General features: G+C 54.1%; 1 protein-coding gene, 2 long non-coding RNA genes and 1 other non-coding gene across 12 annotated transcripts in view; 1 reads left to right on the top strand and 3 right to left on the bottom strand.

Moving 5' to 3' along the window:
* LOC147376406 (uncharacterized) overlaps positions 1 to 20,313 on the top strand; it is a 30,617-nt gene that overhangs the window by 8,950 nt on the left and 1,354 nt on the right. Inside the window, exons 1-3 of one of the 2 annotated variants that reach the window (XR_015160976.1) lie at positions 12,497 to 12,876; positions 13,298 to 13,456; positions 17,591 to 17,771. This is a non-coding gene — a long non-coding RNA (uncharacterized LOC147376406). Of the gene's footprint in view, positions 1 to 12,496; positions 12,877 to 13,297; positions 13,457 to 17,590; positions 17,772 to 20,313 lie in introns of those variants that run through there. The other variant, XR_015160977.1, reaches the window with a different exon arrangement.
* ADAMTSL4 (ADAMTS like 4) lies at positions 1,297 to 12,506 on the bottom strand. 8 transcript variants are annotated; one of them, XM_086392433.1, is made up of 19 exons: positions 12,338 to 12,506; positions 11,495 to 11,609; positions 9,572 to 9,800; positions 9,298 to 9,355; positions 8,654 to 9,009; positions 7,795 to 8,476; positions 7,468 to 7,570; positions 6,595 to 6,731; positions 6,028 to 6,232; positions 5,589 to 5,761; positions 5,331 to 5,442; positions 5,054 to 5,239; positions 4,745 to 4,874; positions 3,996 to 4,200; positions 3,511 to 3,687; positions 3,009 to 3,215; positions 2,735 to 2,914; positions 2,316 to 2,460; positions 1,297 to 2,165 (listed from the first exon to the last, which is right to left on the bottom strand). In XM_086392433.1, exons 3-19 carry the CDS (start codon positions 9,589 to 9,591, stop codon positions 2,029 to 2,031), a joined length of 3,213 nt encoding a protein of 1,070 aa, XP_086248559.1. In that variant the 5' UTR covers positions 9,592 to 9,800; positions 11,495 to 11,609; positions 12,338 to 12,506; the 3' UTR covers positions 1,297 to 2,028. The 8 variants fall into 8 exon arrangements, with proteins under 8 accessions (XP_086248559.1, XP_086248556.1, XP_086248562.1 ...); XM_086392430.1 differs by lacking the exon at positions 12,338 to 12,506 and adding an exon at positions 12,103 to 12,185 and having other exon boundaries at positions 11,495 to 11,659; XM_086392436.1 differs by lacking the exon at positions 12,338 to 12,506 and adding an exon at positions 12,103 to 12,185 and having other exon boundaries at positions 7,468 to 7,599.
* TRNAS-GGA (transfer RNA serine (anticodon GGA)) lies at positions 16,549 to 16,620 on the bottom strand. The gene has a single exon. It is a non-coding gene; the product is annotated as a tRNA-Ser (tRNA).
* On the bottom strand, positions 17,413 to 18,761 carry LOC147376407 (uncharacterized). Its single transcript, XR_015160978.1, has 4 exons — positions 18,634 to 18,761; positions 18,330 to 18,526; positions 18,139 to 18,218; positions 17,413 to 17,799 (listed from the first exon to the last, which is right to left on the bottom strand). It is a non-coding gene; the product is annotated as an uncharacterized LOC147376407 (long non-coding RNA).

The following is a 20,313-nucleotide window of genomic DNA, read 5'->3' as shown; positions in this document are numbered from 1 at the left end:
TGATGCCTGCAGAGACACTGAGACTGGACCCCCTCGGTACCCCATTCTTCATTTCCCACCCTGGAGGAGTCAGTTTCATTTTCCTTTCTCCCCATTTTCTTCTGCCTCCTTCCTGATACACTGTCCGCCTGAGATGGTACCTGTAGTCTTCCTTCTCAGCCATTTCCAGCCCAAAGAAAGCCTGCTTCCCAAGGCAACAGAATAACATGAGGGAGCTGCCAGAATGGAGAAGTCCTGTCCCCTCGGGTAGCTCTGGGGTCCTTCTCAGGGTCTGGGTGTGTCTAGGTGTACATGCTCAGGACAGTAGTTACTGAGTTCAGCTGTTACTGCAGGCCTTTATTTATGATCTTACTTGGCCAGACTTGTGGAGGTGAAGGGATGGGGGAGGGATCCTCCTAATGGGGAGAGAAGCTCAATTCTATTGCACTTCCCCCTTTCCTAAGCATGGGGACCCCTCCCCCAGAAGTGTGGCTTCCACAAGTGGTGATCAGGACTCAGAATTGTAGGGGTGGTGTCGGGGAGAGGATGTGTATTATGGAAAAGGCTGTCCGTGCTCACACCACCTCCAACAAACTATTTACCTTGAGAGCGGACGTGGGCGTTGGGTTGGGAGGAGACCAGGGTGAGACATCTCGGAAGAATGTGTCTTTGGCTGGACATCCAGTACTGCCTTGGCTCCACCCTTGACTCCACCCCCAAGTCCCCTAGAGCCAGGCCAGGCTCCTCCTCCAGCCCTTTCTGCTGGGGGTGGGGTTAGGGGGTGATCATTTCCTTTCCTCCCACTCTATAAAAAGCAACAAACCAAGAGCTTAATAGGGAAACGGGTAATAGCAGAAAAGATGAGAGGGGCAGGAAGGCAGGGCCAAGGAAAGAGAACAGGAAAAACGACCCCTGAAAAGGCAGCTGTCATTCAGCTCAGCCCCAGATGGAAAAAAAGTGCTTCTAGATCCCAAGAGACTTTACAGAAGGACCCAGCCTACCAGGAAACCCACCGTGGACCCAGCAGTTTCTGTTTTGGACCCAAGTGCCCAACTCTGTACCTAAACTGGGGGAAGTGGTGACCTCTAGTGGTCGATGACCAACCTGCAGGGACTGTGATCAGCCAGGACCCTCTGCCTCTGACCAAGGCTTCATTCGGGTCTCAGGTGACTGGGGCTCCCTCATTAGGCTTTCTGTGCCCAGACTGTCCATCTGGGCTCCAAGCGCTGTTCCCCTTCCCACCCTTCATTCTCATCTCACACAGCTTGCTTAGGTGGCCTGTATAGCTGGGTTCCCACGAGGACAATGAAGAGCCTGTTTCTCATTTGTCATAATCATCTTTAATAAAAATAAATTAGTTCTGGAGTAGGAACCATTTTAGGAGGTGGGGAGTAGAAGCAGGGGCTAGGATGTCTTGTTCTAAACTTGCTCTTTTCCATCCTCTGCCCAGCTGGTCTCTGCTCTGGGGGTCAGTCTCTCTTCCTGGAGGGCAAGCGCTCACCCCCACCCCTCATTAGCTATGAGAGGGAGGGATAGAGACTAGGTAAAGGGAGAAGGGGTCAGAGGACAGAAGGAAGGTTTAGATGATACGTGGCCTGAACAGGAAAAATGAGGGTTAGGACACAAAATTGGGATTAATGTGGAGGCCAGACTCTAAGTAGCTCGGATTCCCAAAGAGCTGCCAACTTGCTTTCCTCTCAGCCCAGAAAACTCTCTGGGAAACAGGCATCATCCCCTCCTGGGGGATTGTGTAACTTCTTTTTGAGAAGTGATAGAGATGTATGGGTGCACACACATCCATACGGGCCCATACACATTTAGGTGCATGTGTGCACACACACCATCACACCGCCACATGGGCACAGACCCAGCCACACATCTTAATGATCACTGTCCATCATCTTGCCAACTTCCATCACCCTGGGGGACGTCTCTAGTAAGACCAGGACAGGCTGGAGAGCCAGAGGATACAGAGTGGGGTGATTGAGGGGTGACTGATGGTGGGTGACTGATGAGAAAACCACAAGGAGAGGGTCTCCTGGACCCATTTCAGGCGGGCTCTGGGGAAGACCGCTCCAGGACATGGGCACAAGAGCGGCAACAGGTGGCTGTGTAGTAGGGATAGACGCAGAGCCGGGCCTGCACCACCAGGGGGCAGTGTGGAGAGCTGTCCTTGCATTGATCATCTGGGGACAGAGGAGGCCATTGGGCACAAGAAGTCACCAAGATCCATCCCGCTGGAGGCGTGCTGCCCACTCCCAATTGTCCTTCCTAATCTCCACCCACACTTCAGCTAAATCCGCTCTACTGGGGATGGGGGAGAGGGAGCTCTTTACCAGGGCGCTGGCTGCAGGGCTGGCTGTTACAGGATCGTTTCCTGGCGGGCCGCAGGTGAAGAGGGCATCGGATGCTGAGGGTCTGGTTGGCAGTCAGGCACTGGACCTCCCTTGTCTGCACGCCACCCTGGCAGGAGCGAGAACACTGGGGAGACCCCAAGCTATCAAATCAGACCTCTGCTGTGCTCCAGGCTCCTGCTGCACCCCAGGCCTCCTCAGAGGAGGAGGAGTTGGGGGGCCTCTCCTGGAGCATTATGAACCCCCATGCAGAGGGGCCCACCTCTCCTCCCAGTCTAGGCAGGGGGACAAGTTAACCTGCCCCTGGCCTTAGCTAGGGGGCACAGAGGGATGTCCAAAGAGAGAAACCTCTCCTTTCCTGGTAGTCCACGCTGGGTAGGGCAGGAGAGCCAGGCACTCACCGGACTCCAGGGTGTAGAAAACCACCGGTCCTGGCAGTCCTGCCCTTGACAGGGCTGCAGGGCAGGGGGCCTGGGAAGGTGGGAACAGTTGCTAGGAGAAGTCACGTTGAACTCAGTCCCCAGTTTGGACACACAGATGACGTCTCTACGCTGTGTGCCAGAGCCGCACTCTGAGGAGCACTGACGGAGGAGACAGGGAGGGACAGCAGGATGACTCCTGCCTCTTCGCCCCCGGGAATCCCACCCATGGGCCCCTCCCAGGCGCTCAGCTCACCTCTGCCCAGGGCCCGGTGTACCAGCACCACGACACTTCACAGGGCCCCAGACTGCAGGCACGCATGTCAGGGGGCCGGCTTCCGGGTGCACAGGTCTGCTCACCGGCTCCTGCCCCTGCTTCCTCCTGGCTTATCCCGTGGGCCTCCCCACTCCCAAGGCAGACCACAGAACGTCTCTGGATTCCCGTCCCACACTCCGCTGAGCACTGTTGGGAAGCAGAGTGTGAAGGGAGACGGGGTGACGTGGGGGAGGGGAGGGGGTCAAGGACAGACACCTCCTGGATCCGGGAGTTAGGGAATGCCCTGGGGGACTTTTGCCAGGCAGGTTCAGGACGTTAGTGTAAGTTTTTTTCCAAGTTCCCAACATTGGCAGTGTCTAGCACACAGCAGGTGCTTGCCCAGTCAACATTTATGCAACTGCATTGGGAAGACACCTGAGAGGGTGTCGTGGGTGATGGGGGGCACTAGGGATGTTGGGGCTCAGCAGAGAGGGGGGCCCACCTTGGAGCTCCAGTCGCTGTGGAACCAGGCCGTGGTGCAGGGCCCCATGTCGCAGGCCTCTCTGCTGGGGGGCCGCGGGGGCCCTGAGGCACACTCCTGCTCACTCACTTCATCCCCATTGTTGCCGACACAGCGGACCTGCCGGCTCCTCTGGCCGCGCCCGCATCGCACAGAGCACTGAGGGGACAAGGGGCACGGAGGGCTGGGCTTCCCTGGCTTCCTCACTGTCTTCCCTCTCTGGGGCTTCTGAACCAGGATGGGCCTCTGATGCCTGGCTCAGAGGTTACAGGGCTTCATGGGCTGAGGAGCAGGCTGAGTACAAGGCATGTCTTAGCTGCCTTACAGTTGGAGGCTCATATGAGATCTCATTTGTAAAAGTTTCTGCCGATTAATACAGAGTTGGGAAAACTGCAGCTCTAGCTCACTGGTGCCCACACCTCCAGGATCCTCCCTGTCCGAGAGCCTCCTTGCCCGGAGCCACTCACCTGACTCCAGGGTGAGCGAACCTCCCAATGGCCGCAGAGGCGCAGCTGGCAGGGCTGGGTGATGTTGGGTCGGGGCAGGTGCCCGCAGCGCTCTAGGGGCACTGAGGAGCCGCCACCCCCAAACTCCTGCCGGCAGCGTAGCTGACGGTGCTGGGTGCCGGGTCCACACGAACGGCTGCAGGACGTCCACTCGCCGGCCTCCCAGCTGTGGGCAGAGGCAGGGAAGGGACAGAGACAGAGATGGCAAAAACAGAGATATGTGCGGCTGCCATGTTCGGGAAAGGGGACAACAAACTGGGAGTGGGGACCTGTCAGAGGCGAGTGGGCTTATTTAACATTTGGAGTCTGGGATCCCTTGTGGGACTCAGGGTTGTCTTGCGGTGGCTCAGATGGTAAAGAATCTCCTGCAATGCAGGAGACAAAGGTTTGATCCCAAGGTCGGGAAGATCCCCAGGTCAGGAAGATCCTCTGGGAGAAGGGAATGGCAACCCACTCCAGTATTCTTGCCTGGGAAATCCCATGGACTGACTGGCTACAGCCCATGGGGTCAAAAAGAGTTGGACAGGACTAAGCGACTAACACACACACACACCACACATCCTCGGTTGTATAAGAAACTAAGAGAATGTAGCCAGGAGACCCTGTATTGAGTGCAGAGTCCAAGTGAGATCCTACGGGTGCAGGGATGGGTCTCCCAGGGGCAACTGTTATGTCCCTAGGATCCTAGCCCTCCCATGGGGCACACTCACTATGGTGGGCACGGGGGGCCGTGGCAGGGCTCCTGGGAGGCTGGGGGCCTGGCACCCATGGCACAGCTGCGTTCATCCAGCTCCTCTCCTGACTCTCGAGAAATGCAGAGGAAGATGGGGCGCCAAACACCTGAAGGGGGATAAAGGGAAGCCCGGGGAGGTGGGATGGCTTGGCATCCAGTGTCAGTGGGTCCCAGGCACTGAAGTCTGAGTTGGCACAGAGTCAAGGTGTGATGCATGCCCAGGGCAGGGGATCAGGAGTGCCAAGCCAGGAATATGGGCCAAGGGGGCTGGTGTGTGAAGTCTCACCTTTCCCACAGGATGCCGAGCACTCCGAGTGTCCAACTCGTTTCCAGTATCCGGCTGGAGACCCCAGGGGTGTTCTGGGAGGGGGTGGGGCAGGCATCTGGGGGATCCTCACCTGCCGCTGGAGGGTGCCTGGGGTGCGGGCAGGGCGAGGCGCTGAAACAGGAGGGGGCTCTACCCTCAAAATCTCTGCGGAGAGAGTTGAGTAGACAAATCAGATGGGCCTCGTCACGCTCAGCTTCACCCCACCTCCTTCTAAGTCTGGGAGTCAAAGTCTTACCAGGCTGGAGTTGAGGAACACGGGGCTCTGGAGTGGGGTTCTCAAGGTTCGGGGGAGGTGAAGAGATGACATACTGATAGAAAACACCTGGGTTTTCCTCCTGAAAGATCATCTGGGGAGAGAAAGAGAAGGTAATGAATGTCCAGGGATGGCCAGGGGGCATCCGCCAGCCTTCTGCCCATCCTGAGACCCACAGCCTCCCCTCAGAGAAAAGGCCTCCCGCAGTGGTGCAGCCTCAAGCCCAGGCCCCTCGCTCACGTAGACATCCACGGGCTGGGTGGTGGGGCCTTCTGCGGACAGACTCTCCCCAGCGCCCTCCTCCCGGGGAGGACGGTTGTACCGGAAGACAGTCCCGCCGGCGGTATAGGACCCAGGGGGATCCACAGCCCAGTTTCCATTGATGATGGACCGGCCCCCAGGACCTCGAAGTGCTGGAGGTGGCAGATCAGGACATGTGAGGTCATCCTGTCCTCCTCTCCTCTCACTTCCCTACTGGCAGGGAACCCACATATCCCCCCAACCTGCACACCTCCCCATGCTCCTGTGGCTCCTCATTGCCCCCACCTGGGAAGGAGAGGGAGGGGAGCCCTGACTTCACTGGTGGCTTGTTTCCTGTGCTGAATGGGGGTGTGCCGGGCAGAACCAACTGACCAGGGAAGGAGTGGGGACCTAAGACTCAGGGAGCTCAGGGACTCACCAAGGTAGTTGGAGCTGGGCCGGAGCTGGGCAATCTGGAGTCGGGAGGCCCCGGCAGGAATGGACAAGATCTTCTGATAACCCAGAGGGCCACCCCGCTCAGTGAGGTTCCCCGAGACGAGGCGACAGGTAGAATCATCACCCCCACAGACGCCACAGCCATCTGGATGCCGGCCAGAGCCGAGGATGCCATCACAGCCAGGGCTCTGGGGGGAAACAGAGTTAGGCAGAGCCTGCTGGAAGCCAGACATCACTTCGCACCCTGGCCTGGGCTTCTTGGAGCCTTCAGCTCACCATGGGCCTTGATCTTTGCTGTACAAGTGAGACTGTTTCTTTGTCAGCACCCCATCCCCAGCTAGCCTCCAGGAAGCTTGGACGGGCCCAGCGGGGTCTTTCCCACTGTTCACATCTTTTGCTCAGCCTCACTTGGCAGGTAAGAACCCTCCTCTTTGCCATCTCAGCCGGGTGTTTTGTCATTGTGATAATGAACAAGGAGGCTCCCTTGGTGTGTGTGTAGTAGTTACTAACACTGCCCCTCTCCCCATGCATGCTCCCCCTCTTCCCTCACCAGACAGCGTCCAGCCACACAGATGTCCAGGGATCCAGGCTGACACAGGGTCCCGTCCTGGACCTTTTGGGTGTGACGGACATAGAAGCGGAAGCCACGGGGACGGCAGTTCAGCTCACAGCGCTGAGAACCCTGAACTAAGAGACAGGGTAGAAGGGTGGTTAGCTAGGTTCCCTGGTGGGAGGTCAGTTGGGAAAGACTCCAAGGGCCCTGAGAACAGCCCTTATGTTGGCAATAAGGCATCCTGAGGTTGTCGGGGGCCCTGTGGTCGAAGGCAACGCAACAATTCTGAAAGGTCAGTTTGAGGGTCACACAAAAGTCAGATCAGCTGGGATCACTGAGACCAGGAAAAGGGCAGGCAACTCTGAGAGAGATAGCTGAAACTGTGATTATGGGAGTTCAGAGCTCAGGAGGGCTTGTCTTGGTATCAAGGTGACACAGGCCTAAAATCCAAAGAATGGTAACTTGAGACAAAGTGATATAACATGGTCCAGGATCAGTGGCCCACCCCCAGCCGGCTGTTACCACCGGACAGGATCTCTCTGCCCATGCCCGGCCCCGGTCGTGTCCACTCCACCTCCTGGACGGGTTTCTTCCCAGAGGAGGTCCGCTGAAGAGCACCTCTGAATGCAGCCCTCTCCCAGCCCGACTCCTCGGCTGACCATCCACCACATCTGACAGCTGGGGCCCTGTTTGAAACCCCCACCCCTTTCTGGGCCTGTTCTGTCTCTTTACCCCAGTCGTGGGAAATAAGGAAGACAATGATTCAGAAGAAACACAAGAGCCTACAGAGGAGACAAAGAGGGCTGAGTCTCCTTCCCCGTCATCCCCCAATCTTCAGCCCCCCGTTCCAGGGATAGCTAGAAACCTCACCTTCCGTGAAGGGCTCCCACTGGTACAGTTGGCCCATGAACTCCTGGGAGTCAAAGGCTGCACACTGCAGGGCCCGGGGGTCTGGCTGCTCAGCGGGGCAGGGCTGAGGTGGGGGATACAGAGGAGTCAAAGCTGGGGAGGAAAATGGGGGTGTGGATCAGGGCTGGATTTGGGGGGTAGAGAGGAAGGTCAGGTCTAGGGAAGAGCTCCAAGCCCCCTGCCCTGAAGAGGTCGGATGCCAAGGCCCTTCTCCCTCAGGTCCAGATCTGACGGGCTAATCAGGGAAGCAGAATTGGAAGTCTGGGAGGGGTCAAAGAAGGAACTCACCGCTTGGCTGCAGGCTCTCAGCTGTTCACTCTCCCCAGAACATCTTGGGACAGGGCTACTGGGAGCAAAGAGGCTCCAGAGTGGGCTGGAGTGGGGGCCAGAGCTCAGCAGAGGCAGCCAGCCATCTGGCTGGGGAGGGGCAGACTCCGTGAGGGACCCGTGGAGATTCCCCCCAGGTCTCCACTGCTCCCAGCTCTGCTGGCCTCGGCCCCAAGGCACAGAAAGGAAAGGATTAGGGTGTCTGTCTGCCAGCCTGGGGCTGGCCCAACCCTGGGAACTTGGCCTTCTTGGCTGAAGGGACAGGTGAAAGGAGCTACCTTCTCCCGGGGATGGGGAATGAAAGGAGGACTCTGTGCCAGAGGCCTGGGCTCTGGGGTGTGGCCCTGTGGGGGCAGGCCTGGCTCTAAAGGGCACGGCTGTCTGAGCAGCTTCAGGGCTTGGGGGTTCTGCTTGGGGTGGGAGGGTGTGGGCAGAAGGTTCTGTGGGAGACAGTTCTGTTTTCTGGGTGTGGTTTGAGGAAGATGGCTCTGTTCTCGGAGTCAGGGATGGAAGATCTGAGGTTTGAGAGAGTTCAGATCTGGGTGGTCTTCGGGGATGCCTGCGGTTCCGATGGAGCGGCAAAGCAAAGGGCACCCTCCCATAGCCAAACATTCCTGGCTTGATGGGGTCTCGAACCCGGGACCTGAGAAGGTGTTGCAGACATGGAGTCACAGCGCTGGCCATCTCTGACCCGGCCTCCCCATCTTACTAGCACCAGAGAAGCCTTTCTAAGCCCTGGATCCTTTGCTACCCTTTCCTTCACCCCAAGCCCCGCCTCTACCTCAAGGCACCGCCCCTACCTCAAAGCCCCACCCCTCACCTCCTAGCTCCTTGAGTCTCCGGAGCCTCCTCTCTCCCTAATTGAGAAGCAGGACCTCGAAGGGGGCCACCTCTTCCTCGAGGTGGTGGCCTGTATAGGGGAAGGGTTTCTCGGGAAGTCTGCGGTCTGGTGCCTTGACCCCGGGGAAGCAGGGCTTCTGGATGTCTTGGGGGCCGGGGTGGAAGGGGCAGGCCCTGGTGGAGTTGAGTTGTAGGGAGCTGACATGTCCGGCTCCGGCGCTGTACCCCAACCCCGCAGGGCTGGGAGCAAGAGGCCCACTGGTCCCAAGGACCCCAGACCCCTTCAGGGCCCTGGCTCTCTTCGGGGGGTGTCTGAAGAGAGTGTCCAGACAACACCTAGGTAGACAAAAAGTTCAGACAAAATTAGAATGATTTTCGAGGGAACTGTACAGAATATCTAGTCCACCCTGAGGTTTGGGGCAGTTGTTACTGACCCAAGGTCAAATTCAGTAGCAGAGGTGATTTGGCAAGGAGTTAGGGAGTTGGAGAGGCTGGAGGGCCAAGTGTGAGAGAAAGGGGCCAGGTCTTATCAGAGGCTGCAGAAAATGCAAATGTGGTCTGGAGATAGTGGGTAGTGGGGAGACAGAGAGATGAAAGGATCGTAGCCTCTAGTCCCTGGCTCACCTCCTGATCCAGGCAGAGCTGAGGGAGGGACAGAAGCAGCATCAGACACAACTGGGGCCTGCAAACCAAAAGCAGGAGCGAAGGTATCAGACAGGAGCCTGAGGAGGTGTTACATCACGCCTTGCCCCCAGCTGGCTCCCCACATCCTGATACCAACTTCTCAGAAAGCAGAAGTTACTCATCACTTCCCCCGGCCCCTCCCAGAGAGGTCCTTCCCCTCACTTCTACAGACTGAGAGTCAGTCATTCCCTCCACCCTGGCCCCTACCACTTACCTGCCCGCCCACTTCCCCATTGCTCCTCCCTTGATGGCCCTGGGCCCAGGGAGGAGGGGACCGGAAGTAAACACTCTACTGTGGCATCTGGGCCTCGGATGGGGGTTGCACTCTGTAAGGACCCAAGCCTGGTCCAGTCTCCGGAAAGCTGGAGATTGGGAGGGATGACTTCTCAGGACAACTCAGAGTGAGAATGGAGGGGTGATGATTGGTCCATCTCTTAATGATCCTAAAGGTGAGAGGGAAAAGGAACACTGCCTTTGTCCATCTACACAAGCTGAAGGGGTGGGTGCCCTCAGCCTCCCAGCTCAGGCGCAGTCCTCCCCTCAGCTGCAGGAACTTCTCAGCTCCTGGGTCCTAACCAGTGACTGTCTCTAGGCCAGTTCAGACACATGCATCTTTCTTAAGAGGGTTGAGGGAGGCTCATTGAGGGCTTTTCAGACATCCTCTCCAAGCTGCTGACTGGAAGCCCCCTGGGCTTTCCATTCCCACCTGCCTCTCAGCCTTTTCTTGCCTTCTTAGCTAGTAAGCTTCTTCTGGAACACTCAGACACAACTGTGCCCGTCTCAAACTTTTCAGCCAAGGGATAAATTAAATGGCCTGATGGTTTAATCTCTAGAGAAGCAGGTGATTTTTCCCAGTGATATTTAACTTCCCTCTAGGGGGCCAGCCTCCGGCATTGGATCAATGAGGCCTTTCTTCAGGCAAGACTCTGATGGCTGGGAGAAGCTGGGAAGGGGAGATACAGCTAGAGAGGCTGTTGTTCCCCGGTCACTCATGGGTCTATCTTCTGAAGAGCCAGGAAGTCCATCCTGAAGTCTCAGCTTGATCACTGGAGAAGTGGAGCTTGGAACCCTCCCCTGGTCTAAGCCTGGCTCCCCCATGGACCTCCAGTTCCTTCACAATGAACCCTTCCCACCCCCACTCTTCATGCTGCTCTGAGCTCTGCTTTCCAGGAAAAAAAAAAATGTTTCTGTTGGATCTGAAAGGCACCCGGGAGAGGAATCCAAGGAGCTAATGCCGAGGTGGGCCAGTTCAGGGGCAGGAAAATGACAGAGGGAAGGGTAGGAATGTGCTTGGAGGTAGCAAATTCATTCCCCCGCACCTCCCTGAGACCCCAGGGCTTGGGAAGTTAAGGGAAGGATCACAGTGGCGGAGCCTGTGCCCGAACGGTCTCCTCAGCTACTTGGGGTTGGGAAGGGGGTTGCTGATGGCTGCTCCTTCCCTTGGCTGGGCTGATCACTGAGGTCAGCAACTCCGCCCTGATGAGGAGGCGGGTAGGGGCTCCAGAGAAGGGCCAACATTCCACCCAAACCTTCAGCTTTCGGCCTGACTCCCTTCCTGGTGGCTGAAGGGAAGGAGATGGGAGGATGGTTACTGCCACTTCTTGCTGCTGGGTCCCCTCTCCACTCCCTCTGCCTCTGCTTCTCTCTGCTACCCCAGGCCTGTGTCTAGCTGTCTCTCTCTATGGGTCTACCCAGTACACATAATCCTGTCCTGAGCTGGGTTTGGCTTTGGCAGCTCCCTGGAGAAGTGAGGGGTGGGGGGTGGGGTGACGTGAGCTCCTGGGGCCAGGGCCAGGCCTGGCTCCCTCTCTGGAAAAGTCCTACCCCACCCCCTGCATAGCTGGGCAGGGGGCCGACACACACACACACACACACACACACACACACACACACACTGCAGAAACAGATACACATTTGTGGTTTTGAGTCTTTTCATGTTTTCCATGTTTCTCATCTGGTGAGTCTCACTGTCCAGAGTGAAGAAGGAGAGGTCAGACAGAACTGGTCATTCCTGGGCCAGGCTGACACTGGTCTAGACAAACCTGGGCTCCTCCCTGCCACAACTCCACACTGGCCAGTGGAGATCAAGGAGGAGTGACCTGGGCAGAACTAACCCCTTCACCCCCAAGAGACCTACCTCTGGGGAACAGTGGTGCTGAGGGGCAGGGGGTAGGTCACAGGCTCCGGGGCTGGCTGCAGAGCCCCTGTCTTGGGCGAGAACTCCTTGGTCCTCCTTGTGCCTCTCCTGGGTCCTGGAGGCCCATCCCAACAGGTGTCCTGCCTTTCTAGTCGTCAGGCTGAGCTGGATTCAGGGCACCCACTTGTATCCCTCCCAGCGTCTGTGTCCCCCAACCCAGGACGGAAGCGGATGACAGGGTTGGGGGGATGGGGGGAGGAACGCATCATCCAGAAGTACCTTTCCTGAGGGGAAGGGCAGGAGGTGCCCGGCGCGTGCCGGGAGCTCCTGGGTGTGTTTTCCAATTTTATTCTGTGTAGGAATTTTGGCTGATTCTTCGTCCGAGTGATGGGGCCAGCGTTCCAAGGGATCAGAACCCCCTCCCCAGGAATTGGACCCCAGGGACTGGAAGATCTTCCGAGGCTATAAGAACTGGGGCCGGGGTCGTGGCTGGGGCGCGACCGCGGGGCTCAGGGAACCGGGGCGGCGCAGGGGCGCGGGGCGGATGGTCTAACCGGACGGGGGAAGAGAGGGAGACCGGGGCCAGGGGTCCCAGGGAAGATCTGTACCTGCTCTGCGCGGCCCCGGCGGCCAGCTAACCCCTCTGCGCCCGGGCGCTCCCTCCAGGCAGCCTCGCTCCGCGGCAGCCACTGCGGCCCCCGGGCCGGGCTACGGCCGCCTCCGGCCGCGGCTCCGCCCCCGCCCCGCCCCCGCCCCTCCCGCCCGCCAGCCCGCCCGCCCGCCACGCGCCCAGCGGCAGCCCCCCGGCGGCCCCCGAATCCCCAGCCCGCCAGGGCCACCCACCCTAGGCTGCGGGCCTTGGCCGCTCCCGCCCGGCACCTGCGGACCGCTCCAGGGGGGCGAAGCCGAGGGGGTCCCAGCCGGGTTCCGAGGGAGCCATCGCGCCAGGGCTGTCCCTCGACCCGGCTGGGATTCGGTCTCCGGGACCCGGGTCTCCCGACCGGCTCCGAGTGGGCGGTGCGAGCGCTGCGCCAGCCCAGGCGGGGTGGCCGCGAGCTGCGCCAAGGGGTTGGGTGGCGCCGGTACCCGAGCGGCGTGGGCGAGCCCCGCGCCCCACATCGGGGGTTGCTGGGCTGAGATGGTCAAACCCGACCTCGGTTCCACGTTGGTCAGGGCTCTCTCCACCACGCAGCCTCCCGTGCACGGCCAGTTATCCCTGCTTCTCCTAAGTTGGACTGTGAACCATGTGGTTCTGACTGCTCAGGGACCCTCTAAGCCTCGGTTTCTTCATCCATAAATGTTACCTACGGGGCGTAGCGAAAGGAATGCTCTGATTTAGGAATCAGAGGATCTGGATTTGAATCTCCGCTCTGTGATCTTGGGTGAATGCTTCAACCTTTCCGTGCTGCAGTTTCCTCATCTGTAAAATGGGGTTAATCTGACATATACGAATAGGCTTGGAGATATGTCTGCCTAGTTACTTATATCTGGAAGAATACATCCCAAACTCGGAATTGGGGGCAGCAGCTGGGGAGGGGTTGGGAGAGGAAAATAAAAATATAAGCTTTCACTTTTTTACTCTATATGCTTATATGTTGTTGAATGTTTAACCACAGGCATTATCTGTTTTTAGTTATGGTAAAGAAATAAATAATACACGTAAAATGACAGAGTAGATAAAGTCATTATTTTTTTTGTCACCACTATTTTTAAAGTTTTATTTGCCATTTGTTCATGAACTACAGTCATGTATTATTGGGTCTACTCTCAAGTATTTGAAAGGTTTTTTTTTTTTTTTTTCAGTGACTTGTCAATATTTTAAAACCAGGATATTTCAGTAGCAGTGTATCAGGTGTTCCCACCTAATACTTATTGAGCATTTTCTGCACTTGCTGCGGAGGACACAATTAGAACAGCCTCTGGCCTCAAGGAGTTGGGTCTACTTGGAGACAGACTTGGGAGGTAAGTACTGGACTCAACAGAAGCAAATGTTATCTCAAGAGATGAGGGAAGTGAAAACATAAAATGCTTTTATGTATCAGTATTATATCCTTATTTGAAGTTTAACATCTATATTCTGTTCTAATTTATAAATTATATAATTTATATGATAAAATTATCATTTCATTATGATTTATTGTTTTTTCAATAAATCCCTAAGTTCTCTCAAGACAAGGACCATTTAGGCCACTTTGTGTCATCTCTGTTTTTTCATCTTTTGTATTTCTGTTTTGGTTTTTGTATTTGTAGAGTTAATAGAAATATTTGGAATGAAACAGAACAAACAGATGAGTCCCAGGTGCCCAGGCCTGCTTTCTGACTTTTTTTTTTGCTTTCTGACTTTAAACTCAGGCTCAGTGGGTGGTGGGTAAAGTGTCAGGGAATCCCCGAGACTCCTGTTATTTTGTGGGGTGCAGGACAATATTGCTGAAGCATCTATTTTTAAGTTTTTATTTCTCAAGAACCATTATAAAGTATCCTGGTTTTAAAATATTGGCAAGTCACTAAAAAACAGCTTTAGGACACCACAAGTATAACCTAAAACACGTGGATCATTGCAGATTGGTCTGCAGGCCTCAGGTTTGTAGCTTTCCTGAAGACATCTTCAGTCTTGGTCTCCTACTCCTAGAGCTTGGGAAGGTAAGGGGTTAATGCCCCCTCCCCATATGGGTGGTTTATTTTGGGACTGCTGTTAACAAGTCCTAATTCAGAGGCACATTTATAGTCCTGGATTTGGAGGGGAAGCCCCTTTGCTCAGACTTTAGAGAACAATACTGATGATGAGATGCCCAGCCCACAGGGCAGAAGATATTTTGGGTCCAAGGACCTTTCTGTGCCCCCAAGTCACATCCCAGCAGCACTCACTTATCAACCAGGGGGCAAGCTGCAGGACCAGAAGGTGTGACCAAAGACAGCAGAGTGGGAAGGGAGCCTGGGAGGAGGGAAAGGTCTGCCTTTGACATTTGTAACTGAGGGTCAGAAATAGACCTTTCCATTAAGAAGTGGCTGCTGACCAAAGAGCTCACGAGATTTATTACAGCTGTCACCTCCCAGGACTTGGTGGTCTGAAAATATTGTATTAGGGAAGGAATTTCCTATGCCTCAGCAGTGTGCAAAGTGCGAGATAAAATTTGTGGACACTGTCTCAAGGATAAAAAGAAATTTCTTAAAAGATTATGCAATAAGTAGATGTTCACCCCAAAGTACCTCTAGGACTATGGACAACAGAGGGGATAGGCTAAGTATTTGTCTGACTTGGAGTATAACAGAGTGACTTAATAATAATAATATAGTTAACATGTATCTGAGGGCTTCTCTTGTGACTCAGTGGTAAAGAACCCACCTGCCAATGCAGGAGATGTGTGTTTGATCCCTGGGTTGGGAAATCCCCTGGAGAAGGAAATGGTAATCCAGTCCAATATCTTGCCTGGGAAATCCCATTGACAGAGCGGCCTGGTGGGCTACAGTCCATGGGGTCGCGAAGAGTCAGACACAACTGAGTGACTAAATAACAAAACATATATAGCACTTACGACACGTGCAGGCCCCACGGTAACACGGCTGCAAACAAACATACAGGGAATTCCAGGGACCCAGTTTCCAGCCCTGGCCCTGGTCGAGGAACCGAGATCCCATAAGCCTAGATCCTACAAGCATTGGGGCACAGTCAAAGAGAAAAAGAAACAAAGACACAAAGGAAAATTTGGTAATTTCTCAGTGAGAACCTATTATCTGTTTATGTTGTGTACAAGTGAAGTTTTTGAGAACTATAGCTGAATTTGCTTAATAATCTTTTCTGGTAGTCGATTAAAGAAGTTTTATTTTTGTTGAGCCGAATAACATTTGAAACTCATATTTCCTGTGAGATGTTGTCCCAACTCCAACACAGCGCTGATGCCAATACCAATATGTGTAGGTGGCGTCCGGAAATTAGTGAAACTCTTGGTTTGTGGTCATAGCACCCATTTTCAGAAAGCCTAGTCTGTTTGCCTTTCTGCCCCTGGGAATCGTGGTTTGCTCAACTCCTTTGTTTCCGAAGAGCCTCTCTATTCCCAGCCGCTGCACACCAGGCTGGGCTCCAGCCGTTGGTTCTGTGTCCTGTCACGTTGTTCTGGGCCGTTTTCTTTCACTAATGCTGTTCTTCTGACACCGGCCTAGTTAGCTCACTCCCCACAATTATGAGAACAGACTGTTGTGACCTGCTCACTACAAGGAACCTGGAGGTGGGGACCGCCTGGCCATGTTTACCGCTGTATCCACCGCCTTGCCTTGCACATAGTAGGCATTCAATAAATGCTTGTGGGATGAGCCCTGAACGAGAAATTGTGATCTCTGCCTCAGCTCTGGCCAGATTCCAGCACTTCCTGGATGCTATGTCAACTCATTTTGGCTGAGCTGGCGCTAGGATGATGGAATCATGAAGAAACAGGATATGACCTGCTTGGTAAAATGAGGTCCAAGATGAGGATAGGACATTCTGGTCACCAGTCACTGCTCCGAAAACATTCAGTTTGGTCAGAAACTCCCAAAGCTAGGATTCTTTTAAATTTGATTTCCATAGTTCAGTCCTTCAGGTTCTGGGGTCCTGCTGACAGAGGTTGCCTTGGTACCGCCCTGAGCCATGTGTCTGTCCATCGGCATTCCAAACACAGGAAGTGTTCAGTAAATGTTTATGGAATTGAATGAACTGATCAAACATAACCTTGGCAGCCATTAAGTTTACAAAATCATCAGTACTGTGACAACTGTGTTAAGCTGGTTGAACTCATGTACATCTTCTTACATATGTGTTTGGGAAACGTGGCCATAAGCTAGAGTTTCTGGGTTAGGCCTGTAGCAGGTTTGAGAATATTCATTCTTTGCTAATTGGGAAGATCTTCAGATATTATCCTTCCTCTGTTATAGTCTTGAAGTGAAGTGAAGTGAAGTGAAGTCGCTCAGTCGTGTCCAACTCTTTGCGACCCCATGGACTGTAGCCTACCAGGCTCCTCCGTCCATGGGATTTTCCAGGCAAGAGTACTGGAGTGGGTTGCCATTTCCTTCTCCAGGGGATCTTCCCAACCCAGGGATCGAACCCGGGTCTCCTGCATTCCAGGCAGACGCTTTAACCTCTGAGCCACCAGGGAAGCCTGTTGTAGTCTTAACCTAACCAATTTATAGATTTAATAAAATGATACCCATCACCAGGGATGGGGAACAATTAGCCAGGACACTTCTTCTGACACAAGCCTCCACTTAGTCCTGTCCTTAGGATCTCAGAGAACATTCTCAAGAGCCACACACCCCTCAACTACTAGGGCCTGTGGGGGCTCAGGGCAGTGGGCAGTCCTGAAGTCCCCTTTTGTGCTGCCACTGAGGCTGCTGCTGCAGCAAGATTCAGCCCTGGGTCGTAAAGAGAGGAAGTGCGGAAGAACCAGCTCTGATGCAGATTCCATCCCAGTTTTGCCATTCAGTAGCTGTGTGACCTTGGGCATGCTAAGTTTCTGGCTTCTCAATTGGAGTAACAACAATACTCCATTTATGTTCATAGACTATTATAAAAGCCAAAATAAAAATAACAGCATGTGGGGACTTCCCTGGTGGTCCAGTGGTTAAGAATCTCCCTCCCCCAAAAAATAACCCACCTGCCAACGCAGGGGACACAGGTGTGATCCCTGGCCCTGGAAGATTCTGCATACCTCAGAACAACTAAGCCTGTGCAGCAGCTACTGAAGCCCCCTCGCCCCAGAGCCTGTGCTCCACAAATAGAGAAGCCACCACAGTGAGAAGCCCAAGCACGACAATGAAGAGTAAACCCCTGCTCACCACAGCTAGAGAAAGCCCACGTGCAGCAAAGAAGACCCAGTGCAGCCATAAATAAATAAATAGTAAGAGCATGAACCTGCAGAGTCATATAGAAAAGGCAGCCAGCATTATGATTAATGATATGTTTAAAATTTTATTTTAGTTGATGTGAATCAAAATTGCACTGTGTGAAGACTTAGACCTGCCCCTTTGCCCATGCACAGATGCTGGCGTTCTGTGCTCTCTCAGAGCCCAACAGGATTCAGCAAGGATTCACCAGTGACACAGCATATATTAAATGTGTTCTCACAGCAGGTTGACAACGGTGGCCCAGCCTCTGTGCCAGGGATTGGGGGAAGATTATGTTGCTGTCTGGGCAGAAACTATCTTCCTTACGAAGAAATCTGGCAGCAAACGGGCGACCAGGACTGAGTTCTGTGATGTCTTCCCAGCTTGGCAGGCTCCTTGTGCCTTGCGGTTCCTGGACCAGAAGGTGAGGTGCGCTGGCACAGATCCAGCAGCTGCTGAAGGCAAAAATGCACTGGGAAGACATCGTCCCAGTATCACAGAGAGAAGGGCAGTGCTTGGGGGAGGCGCGGTGAGGGTTGAGGCCTCTAAGCATTTTGAGAAAACAGAAAAACTGTTTTGTTCTGGAGTCTGGAATTGCACTCAATGTACTGGCCACACATAGAACTATGACCAATTCCAAGATCAACTGCAGATGTGAATTAAGAGCAGGAAACAGTGTATTTTGTCCCAAGTAAGAAAGGTGGCAGAAACCCATCTTCCCGCCCCAAAAAGGCTCCTACAGAGAGAATAAAGGTCCATGTAATAACTGGACCCAATGTCCAACCCCTCACCTGATTCCAGAAGTAAATGAAGAACTTCTCCAAGCAGAGCAAAGGTGTACAGAGAGGCAGGCTCTTGAGGTGATGAGAGTCTGTTTGTGGTTTGAAGAGGGCATCCCATCAAAGTAACAGAACAGAGCCAGGAAATCAGGTGACGTGCTGGACTCTGCCGTCCAGAATCTGAGCAAGTTATTTCTACCCACCTGAGCCTTGATAAACAGCTTCTTTCTTTAGTGGCTTGTCACTGGAGACAGAGGATTCTAATCTCAGGACTGCCCTAAGGAAAGGGCTGTGGTAATTCTTCCCACATGAATCTTGCTCTCGTGCTTAGAAGTTTCCCAGACTTTCTAGAGAAAGCCAGCTTGGTGTCAAATTAATTTTGACAGAGTGTGCTGAAGGCCTAAGAAAGGCAGACATAAAAGGGTAGGAATCAGGGTACAAAACTCAAAACTGCGGCCAGAGAGACAGGCAGGGCAGCCAAAGGAGAGGCAAGAATTTCGTACATACCAAGGACTTGAAGTCAGAAATGGAGGAGTCAGGGCTTGCCGTGAAGGAAACACAGTCGAGGCAGGAGGGAGGGCAGACTTGCCTCTCTGACCACAGGCCCAGGCCCATCTCAGAGACCTTGAGGGCCCTGTGCGGACAAGCAGGGGCCACATCAGCTCCTGCTGCTGTAAAGGGTCTCCCTTCTCTGCTCAAAGCTTCCCTGCTCCTGCGGCTTCAGGATCTAGTCCAGCTCTTGGCATTCAAAGCCCCTCCGGCTTCGCCACCCTGAACAGGCCAAGCCTCCAACCAGGGCTTCTGTGCCTCCTTGTCTGAAATGCCCACCCCCATCCATCTCCTCTAAGCTTGGAACCTTCCACGCCACAGCTCAGTCTGTGAGTAAGCCTCTCATCTCCCAGGACCACCTCTGTCCCTCTCGCTCCTTGGCCCAAAGCCCTGGCCCTGGCAGCTCTCTAGGCCAGGGGGTCTCACACTTCGGTGTGTCTGACAATTGCCTGCAGGGATATTAAAGTACAGATGTCTGGTCCCCAGTCTGGGTGATCTCGTTCCTAAGCTCCACAGGGGTTTTATGAACACCCGCAGGCGAGGCCAGCCGGTCTAAACCACTCTTTGGGAAGTTTGCCTGTGAAGCAGGTACTCTCTTGAGTCCTCCAACCTGGGTATGCAAAAACCATCTTTCATTTCTTATTAACAGCCTCATTTCTGCTTTAAGGCCCCCTTCCCTTGGGGTGATGGAAACTTAATCTGTCAGTTTAGGGACTTCACACCCTCACCTGCTGGCTTTGGGCAGTCACATGCTTCCTAGCAAGATTGTGCTGATGACGGACAAAATTCACGGAGGTGAAGCTGACAAATCTCCAGGAGCAAAGGCCAGTTCCTCTTCCTTGCTCTTGTTTTGATGTAGCAGGGTCACGCTCTCCCAGTGGAGGGAAGCGGTGGCTGCCTGGCAAGACTAAGAACCAGTGAGCCTATGGCAGTTGTGACGAGACTCCAGTGGGAAGGGAGAGTCAGAAATGGGTCCACTCTGTTTATTTTAAACTGACATCTTTGGAACTTAAGGTTCAGGGCTTCCACTGCATGGGGGGTGGGTTTGATCCTTGTTTGGGGAATCAAGATCCTACATGGAAAAAAAAAACAAAACTGATTAGGACTAATCTTCAAAATCCTAGAGACATCTTTACTCCTCTCCTTTATTCCAGAATAGTATGGGACTTTAGAGGTCATTTTGCCCAGTCCCTTCGTTTTCCAGGCGAAGAGATTGTGGCAATTTTTGGCAAGTCCAGAATTAGATTCCCAGATTGTGTCATGAAGTCTGGCCTCCTAGCCCAAAGACTTCCTGCCCTTCACACGGTTATGTGTCCTCATCCATTCCGTGGCCACCCCCTGTCTAAGCTCTCCTCACCTCCTGCATGGATCACAGTGACGGTGACCCTTACAAATGTGTGATACTTTGCTTCTGGCATCCATGGAATGCCTTCTCTGCTTATTCCCATCCCTCATATCCAACTCATCCTCCAAGGTCACTCAGATGCCACCTCTTCCAAAAGCAGGTGCTGCTCTGACCTGTCCTTTCCTCCTACAGCTACATTCAGCACCACACCCCAACTCATGGCAGGTGAGACAGTAGGCAGGCTGACCTTACACTGTCAGTTTATATCATTTAGGGAATTTATAATCTAATCG

The sequence above is a fragment of the Bos grunniens genome, chromosome 3, assembly GCF_055505025.1.
Source record: "Bos grunniens cultivar Pamir isolate PY7600 chromosome 3, Bosgru_T2T1.0, whole genome shotgun sequence".
NCBI lineage: Eukaryota > Metazoa > Chordata > Mammalia > Artiodactyla > Bovidae > Bos > Bos grunniens.
Note: the sequence above shows the minus strand (reverse complement) of the source record. Positions and strands in the feature narration are given on the sequence as shown.

Bases quoted from the DNA above. Each gene is read 5' to 3' on its own strand.
- ADAMTSL4 (XM_086392433.1), bottom strand. From the start codon at position 9,591: ATGGGGAAGTGGGCGGGCAG. The intron at 9,010-9,297 runs GTGAGCCAGGGA...TTGTCTACCTAG, and splicing joins AGCTCTGCCTGGATCAGGAG to GTGTTGTCTGGACACTCTCT. The intron at 6,732-7,467 runs GTGAGGTTTCTA...CCTGTCTCTTAG, and splicing joins GTGGGAGCCCTTCACGGAAG to TTCAGGGTTCTCAGCGCTGT.